The 14,670-nt window shown below is 55.5% G+C and overlaps 1 protein-coding gene across 3 annotated transcripts in view; it reads right to left on the bottom strand.

The window, feature by feature from the left end:
* Positions 1-3,677: 3,677 nt before the first annotated feature.
* The window catches only part of TMEM39B (transmembrane protein 39B), a 16,316-nt gene continuing 5,323 nt past the window's right edge, over positions 3,678-14,670 (bottom strand). The window contains exons 1-9 of one of the 3 annotated variants that reach the window (XM_041720683.2): positions 12,859-12,913; positions 9,648-9,828; positions 7,616-7,835; positions 7,265-7,348; positions 6,617-6,771; positions 5,365-5,701; positions 4,785-4,972; positions 4,296-4,416; positions 3,681-4,079 (exon numbers count right to left, since the gene is read on the bottom strand). In XM_041720683.2, the coding sequence (XP_041576617.2) occupies positions 3,843-4,079; positions 4,296-4,416; positions 4,785-4,972; positions 5,365-5,701; positions 6,617-6,771; positions 7,265-7,348; positions 7,616-7,835; positions 9,648-9,775 (1,470 nt within the window). In that variant the 5' untranslated portion in view covers positions 9,776-9,828; positions 12,859-12,913 and the 3' untranslated portion in view covers positions 3,681-3,842. 3 annotated transcript variants of the gene reach the window in all.

Genomic DNA, 14,670 nt, shown 5'->3' with positions numbered 1-14,670 from the left:
CTCCAGAACCTCCATTCGCCGCCTTTCAGCACCTCCAGCTCAGATCACCGGGAACATTCCTCTCCAATCGCCCCGGGGACCGCATCCCCCGTGCCGAGGATGTCACCCCGGTGTCCCCAAAGGAGCAAAGGAGCTCCGGGAGCACCGGGAGCCGCGGCCCGGGTGGGATCGGAGCTGTTCAATATTTCCAGGGGGAGCGGAGGGGGATGACGGGCGGGAGGATCCATCTGGCCCCGCCGCTGAGTCGCCATCTGGTCCCCGCGGGGGCCCGGGGGTGCTGCGGGCGATGGGAGAGGCCGGGGGTCCCCTCCAGCTCCTGAGTCCCCACCGCGGGTTTGTTTGAATGGGCAAATGAGGACGTGTGTGTAATTAATGAGGACGCGCGTATGTTAATGAAGGGTTTGTAATTACGGCAGGACGGGGCCTGTCCTGGTTTTGGCCAGGTGAGCGCTGGGTGAGGTCGGGGTGGTTGTGGCCGGCTCAGCTCAGTTCAGCATCTCCAAAATTTGGGTGTCCCCCCGCGGCTCTGGGCCCGGGGTGATGCTCAGGGGTTCCCCAGCCCGGGAAATGCTGACGGGATCAGCACTGGGATATTTCCCCCCCCCTGATGCTTTTCCCCACTTTGGTCTCACCCCAAACCTGCTGCAGTGTGAGATGACAGTGAGCTAATGAATCCTTAATTAACCACTTGGGGGATTTGGCTTTATTAATGTAAAAATTATTTATTAGGAAGGAATTAAAGCTGCCAGTCTCTGGATAGAGGGTGGCACAGCTCAGCTGGGATCCCCTTTGGTTTGGGGGGATGCTCCTGTCCCTTCCCACTTTCTCATCCACATCAGGAGCTGCTGGATGCTGGATTTGGCAGTGAAGCAGCCAGGGGTGGGCTGGGGGCTTGGGGTGGATGAGGAGGAGCTGGGAGGTGTCTGGCAGGTCCCCGGTGAGGGAGTTGAGCTGCAGGATCACCCAGAAATCCAGGATCACCCAGAAATCCGGGGTGCAGCAACCCGGGATCACCCAGAAATCCAGGATCACCCAGAAATCCAGGATCACCCAGAAATCCAGGACCCAGCAATCCCTCGTCCGTGCCGAGCTGGGCTGGGAGCAGCAGGAATTGGCGGGATAAGGGTGGGAGCCGCGGTTTCCCAGGAACGCTGAGACGAGTTTTTAGGGGAAAAACAACCACTTCCCATCAGCTGCATCCTCTGGGCAGCGGGAGGGGATTCCCGGCGGGCAGCAGGAGGGTGAAGCTTTCCCGTTTTGGGTGTGCACATGGAGGGAATTTCTGCCGGGAATTTTGCTCCAGCCTGGCCGCTCTGCTGGGGTTCTGGGCTTGGGGACACCCCAGGATGTGTCCCGGGGTGGGATTGGGGACAATTCCTGCACTTCGATGTCATCGCCTCCTCCCCAGGGATCCCGGTTACCTGCGGCAAACCTGCCCCCGGCATCTGGCGGCTAATCCCGGGATTAGCGGCCGCGGGGAGCGGCAGATGGAGCCCGGGACCCCCGGCGGGCAGCCCGCGACCCCCGGCGTGGCCGCGGCAGCTGAATCCTCCCAGCGGAGCCACCTCCGTGGTGCCGCCAGGGGAATTCCCACCGGGATTTCTCCCCCGGGACATCATCCCTGCCCCGGGGGCCCTGGGAAAGCCCCGGTTGGAGGGAAATGAGACGCGTCACCGCTCCCGGTACCGGCTCTTCCCGGCTGCGGGACGGCGCTTCTGGGAAAGCCAAAAATCCCCCGTGTCCAGCTTCTTCTCGCCCCCGAAATCTCCGCAGCGTTCTCAGGGTGGGAGAAAGGGAAGGAGAGGAGGAAATGGCTGCGTGTCTCCATCATGTGCCCGCTCCCCCTCTCCCCCCCCAAATCATTCTCGGGGTGGCGGTCAGGCAGAGGGGAATAAGGGAGATGTCCCCAGGGCTGTGTCGGGGGTCTCTGCCCCCCAATTCCCAGCCAGGCCCCCCGTCCTGTGGCTGCGTGCTAACCCCAGGGTCCCCGCTCAATGGGAGGAAGGAAATCCTCATCCTCGGGAAAGGCTGGACACGGCCGTTTCCTCCCGCCGCGCTGGGCAGGGGCCGGGGCCCCGACATCACCCCCCGCCCCACCCGCTGGAAATCCCGGCCGGACACCGGGTTCGGTCCTGCTGGGGTCACACGGGAAACCGGGACAGGCCGGGGCCGCTCTGTGCCCCCCAGACCCGCAGGGGGTGCAAGCAGCGGAGCCCCTCCGTGTCCCCGGGAATGGGGGGTCCCGCTCCCTGCCGGTGCCGGTCCCGGTGCCGGTCCCGGTGCGGGGGTGGGCTGGGGGTGAGGGAAGGCACAATCCCGTGGGGTCGCCGCGTCTGGCTCCCCTCCAGCCTTCGCTATTCCCGCTGCTCCTTCCTCTTCCTCGCCCTTTGCCCCGCTGGCGGCAGCGCTGAGGAACGGCGGCGGCTCCGCTCCGGTGCCTTTGGTGCTGCCCCGTCCCCGCCGCTCCCCGGGGCTCTGCCGGACACCGACACCCCCTTTGCCCTTCCCAGCGCCACCGACGGTGCTGCGACTGGTCGCGGTCCTGTGCTGGTCCTGATCCCGGTTCTGCTCCCGGTCCCGGTTCCCCCGGACCCGCTCCGGTGTTTGATCTCCGCTTCCAGCGGCAAAAATTCCCTCAGTGTGGCCGCGGCTGAATCGGGAGCGGTGTCGGGATCGGGACCAGGAGCAGCACCGGGACCGGAACCGAAATGAGATCGGGATGGGAATCGGGACCGGGACCTGGATGAGGACCGGGGTCAGAGTCGGGATCGGGATGGGGGCGGGGATCAGGATCGGGATCCGGAGATCGGGACCGGGACAGGATCGGGATCGGGATCAGGAGATCGGGATCGGTTTCGGGACCGGGATCAGGATTGGGATCGGTATCAGGAGATCGGGATCGGTTTCGGGACCGGGAGCGCGCGCGCCGGGCGCCCCCTGGCGGCCGCGGGGCTCTGCGGGAACAAAGGCCGGACCCGGGACCCCCCCGAGCCCCCCGGGACCCCTTTGGGACCCTCGGAACCCCTTTTGGGACCCTCGGAACCCCTTTTGGGACCCCCCCGGGACCCTCCCGCGGGCAGGGGGAGCCCGGAGCCCCCGCACGGGCGCTGCTCCCGGTAGCGCGGACGGGCCCGGACCGGGGCTCTCGAGGATGCGCTGCGCCCCTTCCTCCTCCTCTTCCTCCTCCTCCTCCTCCTCTTCCTCCTCCTCCTCTTCCTCCTCCTCCTCCTCCCCCCCAGACCCTGAGGGGCGGTTGGGCAGGAGGAGCCTGGGGAGAACACCCGGCCCGGAGCGGTTGGGGCTCCCCCCGTGCCCCACATCCCCGGGGGACCCCTCAAAGCAGGGCCCAGCAATTTGAAAATAAAACATTTCAGAGAAATGACATCACCTTTCCCTACACAGAGCACGGGGAGGGGCACAGGAGCTCCTGGGGACCCCCAAAAGGACGGGATGAGGGTTTACCCCCTCCTGGGACCCCCAAAAGGACGGGATGAGGGTTTACCCCCTCCTAAGGAACCCAGCTGGGGGTTTTAACACATTTACTGTAACTCTCACCTTCCTCCTCCCACCCCACCCCTGTCAAACCTCAGCACCATTCGAAAAACCCCTCCTCACACCCAAACAGCAGCAAACCTTTTAGTGGAGGTGGAGCCAAACAACAAACACACAAAAACAACTTGTTGAGAGTAAAAAAATATGTTTTTTTTTTTCCTTTTAATTACATCAGTTATCAAAGAAAACAACACCAACAAAAAAAAGCTGTGGTAACAAAAATACAAAGCTCTGAGGGTTTCTCGTTTTTGTTTGTTCTGTAATAGGCCGAGAGCATCAGTGCAATTGTTTTAATTTAACTTCTGCTCTGAGTCCCTGCTGGCAGCATAGGAGTAGGCTTTGCCCAGCACCAGGCGGTCCCGCAGCAGCTTGAAGAAGGCGTAGTAATTGCTGAAGAGGATCAGAGCCAGGGAGATCGTCTGGTGCCACTTCTCCGAGGAAATCAGCGAGTAGAGCTGGTAGAAGATGACAGCTCCTTCCAGCAGGATCAGGATGTTGAGGATTCGCAGTGGTTTGCTGAAAAAGAACTGTGGGAGAACGGGGTGAGGCACCAGGCAGGAGGTGAAACTTCAGGTGAGGAATGTGAGGATGGCTCTGGATGGAGTCACTCTCGTGGCACAGGGCTGGGCACTGACCCCCTCCCAGGGCACCAGGACCACAAAACTGATCCTGCCGAGCTCCCCCTGCTCCCAGGAAGATCCTACAGAGCTCCCCCTGCTCCCAGGAAGGCGAGGGGCACTCACATGGAATCGGAAGTGCGAGACATCCGAGGGCACAGCCACGTTGTAGTGGCCCACAGCCTTGTAGACGTTCTTGCTGTGCTTCACCAGCACTCCCTGAGGCCACATGCACTCCTCAGTCCACCTGCAGGGAACAAGAGATGCCTCAATCCCATCTGCAGGGAACAGGAGACACCTCAATCCCACCTGCAGGGAACAGGAGACACCTCAATCCCATCTCCATGGGGCTCTGCTGCCTCTCCGAGCATGGGAATTCTGCTCCCTGTTTGGAATTGTCACCACGGCAGTGACAAACTGCAGGTAGCTGTGGCCAGGAGCAGCAGGCACCTTGCCAAAAATCTGCTCTGCTTGCCAGGGGACAGTGCCCAGAGTGTCTGTGCTGCTGGATGTGTCTCAGCCAGCAACTCTACTCTCATTTTTCTCTGGTTTACTTTGAGGCTGATCTCCACACCCACCCAAGCAAAAGGAAGGCTCCAGGAGAGAATTCCTTACTGATGCTGCAGCACGTTGGAGCAGAGGGCTGGATCCACCTTCTGCCAGCAGCCCAGGTGTGCTGCAGCTTTGTGCAGCAGGTCACAGTAGCGTGCAGGGAGCAGGTACTGCATGAGGATCACGGAGGTGCTGATGGAAACCAGCAGGAAGAGCTCGCAGGACCAGCGTTTGTCGTAGTACTGAGTGTTCTGGGGGGACAGGAAGGTGGGACAGGGTTTGGACACTGTGGGACACCTTTGGACAGCCTCACCTGCCCAAGGCATCACCACACGAAGCACCTGGGCAGGCAGGTAAAACGAGGGCTCTGCGTGGAGCTGTTGATCCTGCCTGGAAAAGAAGAGCCCACATGGCACTGGGGGATGGAGAATTCCTGCAAAATATTTGTGCCATCATCACCACCCAAAAACCAGGGAGGCAGCTCCTGACGCTCCCCACGCTCAGCTGAGGGAGCACCAACCCCTGAGGGGACAGGGACAGCCTCACCCCATTTACCAGCAGACATTCAGAATTCAACCAGCACGAGGCAGGACATCGTGCCACCACAGCCCAGTGTCACTGTCACCTCCCAGCCAGGCCTCACCTTGACAAACCACACAGGCACGAAGGCCACGTAGTAGGCACTGAGCATGGAGCTCACCAGCACCTCCTTCATGCGCCAGTTGAAGTCCATTTTGAGGAATTCCACCTCGCTGCGGATGAGGTCGGGGGACAGGCAGCAGGCGTGGCTGGGCATGGCCTCCATGCCGTACATCTGCCTCGTGTGCTGCTTCCAGGTCTCCTTCAGCACTGTCAGGTAGTCCCTGCCCCGGGCTGCCACCTCCCCCGTGTCCCTGGGGCCGATGTTGGCCACCTGGGCGAAGAGCCCCGCCTTCCGAAAGTCACAGTTCAGCTGCAGGAAGGGGATGTACATCCCAAACCTGCAAAGGCACAGAGCTCAGGAGCTGCATCCCGCCCCGCCGGGCTCACCAGCCCTAATTCCCTGTGAGGCTCTGAGCTTGGAGTGACCTGGGATAGTGGAAGGTGTCCCTGCCCCTACTGGATGAATCCCAAACCCGTGTGGGATTCCGTGATTCCAAAGGGAAACTCCCAAAAAGAGCTCTGAGCTCAAACACGGGCAGCAAATCTCTGGGGATGTTTCCTCCTGCAGGAAATCTCTGGGGATGTTCCCTCTGCAGGGAATCTCTGGGGATGTTTCCTCCTGCAATAAATCTCTGGGGATGTTCCCTCTGCAGCAAATCTCTGGGGATGTTTCCTCTGCAGGAAATCTCTGGGGATTTTTCCTCCTGTAACAAATCTCTGGGGATTTTTCCTCCTGCAATAAATCTCTGGGGATTTTTCCTCCTGCAGGGAATCTCTGGGGTTGTTTCCTCCTGCAGGGAATCTCTGTGGATGTTTCCTCCTGCATCTACCAGGAAGGAGGGAGCTATTTCCACTCCAAACATTTCCTTTTGATAGGTAACAAAACCCAGGAGCTGTTTGAATCCCTCCACCTGGCAGAGGAGCCCAGGAACAAAGGGAAAACAAAGCCCTGAGTTCTGTGAGCGCCATGGGAAAAGCACACAAGCCTTTTCAGCAGCAATAATGAGCAATAATTAATGCTCACATCAGGCTGAAAGAGGGGTCAATGTCACAGATGTGTCCTGCCACCATGGAATGTCACACAGCAGGAGGGAGTGGTGCAGGATAAACTCTGTGCCCACGGCCAGGGACACTTTCCACAAGCCCAGGCTGCTGCAAGCCTTGGAGACTCCCAGCTCAGAACCACACAGGGCTGCAGGGAGCCTCCCGTGGGTTTTGGGTGGATGCCCCAGCCCTGAGCCAGGGATACTCACGGGTAGCAGAGGAAGAGGAGGTTGAGGAAGGAGTAGGTCCTGAAGAGGTGGATGATGGAGCGACACAAACTCCAGCCAGTGCCCGTGAGGACGGCGAAGCGAGTGACCACCAGGAAGATGGAGCGGGGCAGGGAGACTTTGCCACTCTGGGAAGCCTGTGGGACACAGCAGAGCTGGGCATTCCTTCTTCTTCAAGAGAAAACTCAGTGTGTGAAATCGTAGCTGGCAGCAGGACAGGGAGGCCTTCTGTGGAATCTGGGCTCTCCAAAACCTCTGGAATCTGGGATTCATCGCTCAGGGAGTGAGGAGGGTTTCTAGGTAAGGTCTGGGAGTCAGCAGTGCCCAGCACATTCTCCTGGCACTGCTCCCCACGGGATGCTTCCACAGTGAGCAGCCCTGGCCCTTCCCTGGGGAAAGCTGGAGCGATGGAGAGAGCAGGAAAAGAGGCAAAAGGGAGGAGGGAATCAGCCACTGCAGTCTGGCTGAGCCAGAAATACAGAGGAGGACCCAGCAGGAGCAGGGATCTGGGGAGCTCAGCTCTGCTCTCTGCTCCTCTGACTTGGGAGTATCACAGAGGTCTTTAGGCAAGGATGGAGGGGTTTGGAATGGCAAAAGGGACATCTCCTGGAAGGACAGCTCTGACTTTACCTCCTTGACGACAGCACCGATGAGCCGCCGTGCCAGGACGATGGTTGTCACCGTCAGCACGTTGAAGTCAATGAGGTGAAAGTTCTGTGGGCACAAAACCAAAATAATTCCATTTCCATCAGCATCAGGAACCCACATTCAACACAGAAAGTCCCAAGTTATTCTCTTTGGAGAATCTCTCTTCCAAGAGAAGGCCAAGCAGACAGCCAGAGCCCAAAATGTGGGAAACAGGGAATGGAAGGAGCAACCATGAAGAGTCAGATGAGGTTTTTATCAAATATTATCTCTAAAACTTTACATTTAGTGAGACAAGAGACAGCCTGGGAGCTCCAGCTGCCCTTTGGTGCTTACCAGGGAGGTGTGAGAAGGAGGGTGGGAGGGTGGGTACCACCACACTGTCTTGTAAATGTTGATGTAGTGGACGAAGAGGGCGACGAGGTGGCAGAAGAAGAGCTGCAGCTCGAACAGGACGCTCCTCTCCACGGGCAGCTCGGGGATCTTGCAGTGCCGCAGGGGGACGACAGTCTGAGCTGCCAGAGGGGGGCTGGACAGGCCTGTCCCTGAGCCACTCCTGCCAGGGGAGCCAGGAGTGAACAGGGGAATGTCCTCCAGCTCCCCTCACAGCTCTGAGATTGATGGGGAAACTCCCTCTATCGCTGGCTGGCACAAACCACAAATTTCACAAATTTCAGGCAGGGATCTGCCCACCCAAAGCAATATTTGGACCCAGGATGTTTGATATGAAACCCCCTGTGTTGTTCAGACCCAGGGTTGTGTTGTGCTACTCAGTGGCTCTCTTAATTAATTGGAAGCTTTCAGAGCTCAAATTGGTGTTTACATATCTAAGAGTGCTTGAACATGAAAGGCAGAGCAATTACACACAAGCCCTTGTTCATTCTTCACCTTCTGTTCACCTGAGGAGGAAAAACGAGTTTAGCCAGAGGTGCCGCCTCCTGTGTGAGCAGGCACAGGATCCCAGACTGATCCTCTGGATCAAAGGGAATTCACATTTCCCAGATTGAGCCGCAATCTCCAAATAACAACAGGCAAAGGAATCTGGGTGTGGGCCTCAAAGGAAATGCAGAGCGCAAAGTGGTGCTGTAAATCCCCAAATGAAATTCTAAGTGTGGAGTGTGGATCCAGGGGGATCAGGCTATGGTTTAAAACAGGAGATGGAGAACCTAAAATAAAGCCATGAGGGAGGGGAAAACCTGAGGAGCCTGAGCTGTCTCCCTGAAATGCCCAGATTCCAAACTCATGGTGATTCAGGTCCTCAGGACTGATAAATCATGGAATCACAGAATGCCTCGGGCTGGAAGGGACATCAAGGATCACCCAGGGCATGGCCAGGGACACCTTCCCCTATCCCAGGCGGCCCCAAGCCCCATCCAGCCCAGGCTTGGACACTTCCAGGGATGCAGGGTCAGAAAATGGGATCAGCTTTAAAATCGGGGAATGGGATGAGCTTTAGGGTCAGAAAATGGGATGAGCTTTAAAATCAGGGAATGGGATGAGCTTTAAAATCAGGGAATGGGATGAGCTTTAAAATCAGGGAATGGGATGAGCTTTAAAATCAGGGAATGGGATGAGCTTTAAAATCAGGGAATGGGATGAGCTTTAAAATCAGGGAATGGGATGAGCTTTAAAATCAGGGAATGGGATGAGCTTTAAAATCAGGGAATGGGATGAGCTTTAATATGAAGGAATGGGATGAATTTTAAGGTTGGGGAATGGGATGAGCTTTAAAATCAGAGAACAGGATGAGCTTTAAGGTCAGGGAATGGGATGAGTTTTAAAATCAGGGAATGGGAAGAGCTTTAAGATGAAGGAACAGGATGAGCTTTAAGGCCAGGGAATGGGATGAGCTTTAGGATCAGGGAATGGGAGAAGCTTTAAGACCAAGGAACAGGATGAGCTTTAAGGTCAGGGAATGGGATGAGCTTTAATATGAAGGAATGGGATGAATTTTAAGGTTGGGGAATTGGATGAGCTTTAAGACAGGAATGGGATGAGCTTTAGGATCAGGGAACGGGATGAGCTTTAGGATCAGGGAACGGAATGAGCTTTAAGATCAGAGAATGGGATGAGTTTTAAGGTCAAGGAATGGGATGAGCTTTAAGACAGGAATGGGATGAGCTTTAGGATCAGGGAATGGGATGAGTTTTAAGGTCAGAGAATGGGATGAGTTTTAAGGTCAAGGAATGGGATGAGCTTTAGGATCAGACAACAGGACGAGCTCTGAGATCAGAGACAAGGAGAAGCTCTAAGGTCAGAGCCCAGGAGGAGCTGTAAGGTCAGGGACCAGGATGAGCTCCAAGGTCAGAGCCCAGGAGGAGCTCCAACAGCAGGAAGGAGCCCCCAGCCCCAGCCCGCGGTGCCGTACCTGGTGCGGGAGCGCACGCCGCTGACCGAGGCTCCCGAGGAGTGGCCGGCAGCCCCGGCAGCCCCGGGCTCGCACAGGGGGTTCCGGCAGTAGGAGCTCCTGTTGGGACCCCGGCGTCCCCCGGCCATCCCCGGGAATGGGCCTTGCTGCTGTCACTGCGGGCTGCGGGCCGCCCTCGGCACTGCGGGCACATCAGAGGGGGCTAATTAGCATGGCTAATTAGCATGGCTAATCAGCATTGCTTGTGAGCCTCCAGGACAATCCACATTTCATTTCCAGAGTTCACCACTCCAGGACAATCCACATTTCCCCACATTTCATTTCTGGAGCTCATCACTCCAGGAAAATCCAAATTTCTCCAAATTTCATTTCCAGAGCTCATTGCTCCAGGATAACCCACATTTCCCCAAATTTCATTTCCAGAGTTCATCACTCCAGGATAATCCACATTTCCCCAAATTTCATTTCCAGAGTTCATCACTCCAGGATAATCCACATTTCCCCCCATTTCATTTCCGGACTTCATCACTCCAGGACAATCCACATTTCCCCAAATTTCATTTCTGGAGCTCATCATTCCACAATAATCCAAATTTCCCCACATTTCATTTCTGGAGCTTGTTGCTTCACGATAATCCAAATTGAATTTTTGGAGCTTGTTGCTCCAGGATAACCCAAATTCAAATTTTGGAGCGCGTCATTCAAGACAATCCAGATTTTTCTAAATTTAAGTTTTGGAGCTTGTCACTCCAGGACAATTCAATTTCTGGAGCTCATCACTCCACGGTAATCCAAATTTCTCCAAATTTAATTTTTGGAGCTCGTCGCTCCAGGATAATCCAAACTTCCCCAAATTTCTTTTCTGGAGTTTGTTGCTCCAGGATAATAAAAATTTAATTTTTGGAGCTCATTGCTAAAAGACAATCCAAATTTTTCTGAATTTAATTTTTGGAGCTCACTGCTCCAGGATAATCCACATTTCCCACATCTTTAAGATGGGGAAAGATAAAGACATTTTTTAGGGTATTTGTTGTTTTATGTTTTGATAGCACTGAGGTCAATGGGGTCAGCCCAAATTCAACTTTTCCACACATAAAACTCATCCCAAGCTTTTCCAAACTTCCTCTGGATCCTGTTAACCTCAGGGATGAAAAAAAAAATTAAAAAATCCCCATTTCCAAGTGAAATCTGAGCTGGGAAGGAAACTCTGGCACATTCCTTTTCCTGGTGGATCGTTTCCAGCTCTGGAATTTGCATCTGGAGCAACAAAATTGGCGCTGAAGGTTTAAAAACCCATCTCCAGGGAGGGTTAAAGGTTTAAAGCTGCTGCTGAGCTGGGGATTCTCCAAAATCGCCGTCCTAGAGCTGGAGCTGCTGGTTTAGGAGCTGCTGGGATGGATTTTGGGAAGTGCAGGAGCTCCGAGGAGGCTCTGGAGGAGCAGTGAGGGCACAGACCGGGGGGAATTTGGGGTTCAGGAGGGAAATTGGAAATGTGGGGGCACAGTAGGGGCTGTAAAGGGGAATTTGAGGGGAAAATTTGGGGTCAAAGCGGCTCTGGGGGAGCTGTAGGGGAGAAATTTGGGGGCACAATGGGGCTGGAGGAGAACACTGTGGGTCACAGGAGCTGTAAAGGAGAAATTTGGGGGCACAAATGGGGACTAGAGGAGAACACTGTGGGTCACAGGAACTCTGAGGGAGAAATTTGGGGGCACAAATGGGGCTGGAGGGGAACACTGCGGGCACAGGAGCTGTGGGGCAGAGTGACGGAGAAATTTGGGGGAACAAGAGAACACTGCGGGTCACAGCAGCTCTGAGGGAGAAATTTGGGGGCACAGTAGGGGCTGTAAAGGGGAATTTGGGGGTAAAATTTGGGGTAAAGCAGCTGTGGGGGAGAAATTTGGGGGCACAAGAGAACACTGTGGGTCACAGCAGCTCTGGGGGAGAAATTTGGGAGCACAAGGGGGCTGGAGAAGAACACTGCAGGTCACAGGAGCTGTAAAGGAGAAATTTGGGGGCACAAATGGGGACTAGAGGAGAACACTGTGGGTCACAGGAGTTCTGAGGGAGAAATTTGGAGGCAAAAATGGGGCTGGAGGGGAACACTGTGGGCACAGGAGCTGTGGGGCAGAGTGACGGAGAAATTTGGGGGAACAAGAGAACACTGCAGGTCACAGCAGCTCTGAGGGAGAAATTTGGGGGCACAGTAGGGGCTGTAAAGGGGAATTTGGGGGTAAAATTTGGGGTCAAAGCAGCTCTGGGGGAGCTGTAGGGGAGAAATTTGGGGGCACAAGAGAACACTGCGGGTCACAGCAGCTCTGAGGGAGAAATTTGGGGGCACAATGGGGCTGCACAAAAGCTGAGAGGGACCCTCAGCAGCTTTAAAAACCACACAGGGCTCCTCAGAACCCGCAAGGGAGCACCAGGGGAGGCACCGGGAGCATTCCCCGATCCTGAAGGGTTCTGAGGGGTTCTGGGGGGGGGGTCTGAGGAACTCTGAGGGGTTCTAGGGGACTCTGAGAGGGCTCTGAGGGGCTATGAGGGAGTTCTGATGGGCTCTGAGGAGCTCTGAGGGGTTCTGGAGGACTCTGAGGGGTTCTGGGGGACTCTGAGGGGTTCTGGGGGACTCTGAGAGGGCTCTAAGCAGCTTTGAGGGGCTATGAGGGGGTTCTGATGGGCTCTGAGGGGTTCTGAGGGGGTTCTGATGGGCTCTGAGGAGCTCTGAGGGGCTATGAGGGAGTTCTGATGGGCTCTGAGGAGCTCTGAGGGGTTCTGAGCAGCTCTGATGGGCTCTGAGGAGCTCTGAGGGGGTTCTGATGGACTCTGAGCAGCTCTGATGGGCTCTGAGCAGCTCTGAGGGGCTATGAGGGAGTTCTGATGGGCTCTGAGGGGTTCTGAGCAGCTCTGATGGGCTCTGAGGGGGTTCTGATGGGCTCTGAGGAGCTCTGAGCAGCTCTGAGGGGCTATGAGGGAGTTCTGATGGGCTCTGAGGAGCTCTGAGGGGTTCTGAGCAGCTCTGATGGGCTCTGAGGAGCTCCGGGCGAGGCCGCGGCGCGGGAGCCGCCCCCTCACCGCGGCGGGGCGGGGCGAGCCGCGAGGCTCTCCCGCCGCCCCGCCCGCTCCCCGCCGGCTGCCGGGCGGGTTTCCCCCGGCCCGTTCCGCCCGTTCCTCCCCACCACGGCCGCGCTTTCCCCCCGGGCCCCGCCGCCCTCACCCATCGCCGGCCGCCGCTCCGCCTGCGCCGGGCACAATATGGCGGGCGGGGCGCGACGGCGGCCGGCGCGGGACAAGCTGGTGCGGAACGCGAAGGCGAAGCCACGCCCCTCATTTACATGACCACACCCCTCATTTGCATGACCACGGATGGATTTGCACGAAGTGAAAATTTTGCTGCTTTTTGGGTATTTTTTTAAATTTTTTTTTTTTTTGAGGATGGGACACAGAGCTTGGAGGGTTTTTCCAGCTTAAATCCATTCTGGGACTGTGCAAAAGCACCACAAATCAGGAGTGGCCAGACACCTGATGTTTAAGAGAATGCTCTGAACGTACCAGGGCATCCCTAAAAACCCAGTCAGGCTAAAAAAATGTATCTGGAATGTGACGGATGAACCTTTTTTGGTCCAAAATCAGTGGTAAAATCCCAAATTGAGCGGTAAAATGAGGAAACAGTTTATATTGCAGTTTTCCAACAGGCAGCTGGAGATCCAAGGGAGTTCCCAGGATCCAAGGGAGGCTCTGGTGTTCTCCAACACTCCCAAAAAAACCTGGCGGATTCCCATTTTCCACTCACAGCACACAAAAGTTCGAACTGATCCTCTGGAATCGGCTCCCTCTTGGCAAAAAGGAGCAAAAGGAGCGTGGAGAAACATTCCCTTGGAAACAGATGGAAGGCTCAGCTGAGCTGTGCTCACAGCAGGGGAAAATGAGGGAAAAATGAGGGAAAATGAGGGAAAAATGAGGGAAAAACATCTTCATGGACCCTGTCCAGCCTGCAGGAATTCCTGCCCCTCACCACCCACAGCTCATCCCAGGTGCTGCAGGTTCCATGAGGGAGGAATTCCCTCATCCATGGAGGAGAAATTTCCTGATCCATGAAGGAGAATTCCTGATCCATGAAGGAGAAATTCCCTGATTTGTGAAGGAGGAATTCCCTAATTCATTTAGGTGGAATTTCCTGATCCATGAAGAGGAATTCCTAAGCCATGAAGGAGAAATTCCTGATCCATGAAGGAGAAATTCCTGATCTATGAAGACGAATTCCCCAATCCATGGAGGAATTCCCTGATCCATGAAGGAGAAATTCCTGATCCATGGAGGAGAAATTCCTGATCCATGAAGGAGGAATTCCCTGATCCATGAAGGAGAAATTCCTGATCCATGAAGGAGAAATTCCTGATCCATGGAGGAGGAATTCCTGATCCATGAAGGAGAAATTCCTGATCCATGAAGGAGAAATTCCTGATCCATGAAGGTGGAATTTCCTGATCCATGAAGGAGAAATTCCTGATCCATGAAGGACAAATTCCCTGAGAAATTTTCCTCCCCAAAAGCTCCAGCTGGAGCATTCCCTGCTTTCCTCTCCTCTCCTGGGTCTCTCCAGGCTGCTGGAACCTCCCTGATCCCAAATTTTCTTTGGGAGAGCAGCAGGAGGGGTCAAGGAGGTAAAAATGCACATTCCAGCTGTTTGGTTTTTTTTTCCTTGGCTCTGCTGGTGGCAGATGCTCCTGCAGAAAATTCCCATTTGTTCAAACGTGGACAGGGAATGCAGCTGCGCTCTCCAACTCTGGAATTTTGGAGGTAAAAAGATCAAAGCACTGCGCTTTCCGTGAGGCTGAGAGGGGAAAAAATCCAAGAAAAGCTGTGAAATTCCCATCCCCGGAGTGTTGGGATGGTGGAAGGCGGCCCTGGAGCAGCTTGAAGGTCCCTCCCAGCCCAGAGCATTCCCTGAATCCACGATTCCATGGAATGAAGCTGGGAGCCACTGGCTTTATTGAAATAATCCAAACAGAACATGGAAAACAGAGGG

The sequence above is a fragment of the Taeniopygia guttata genome, chromosome 23 (assembly GCF_048771995.1).
Source record: "Taeniopygia guttata chromosome 23, bTaeGut7.mat, whole genome shotgun sequence".
Lineage (NCBI taxonomy): Eukaryota > Metazoa > Chordata > Aves > Passeriformes > Estrildidae > Taeniopygia > Taeniopygia guttata.
Note: the sequence above shows the minus strand (reverse complement) of the source record. Positions and strands in the feature narration are given on the sequence as shown.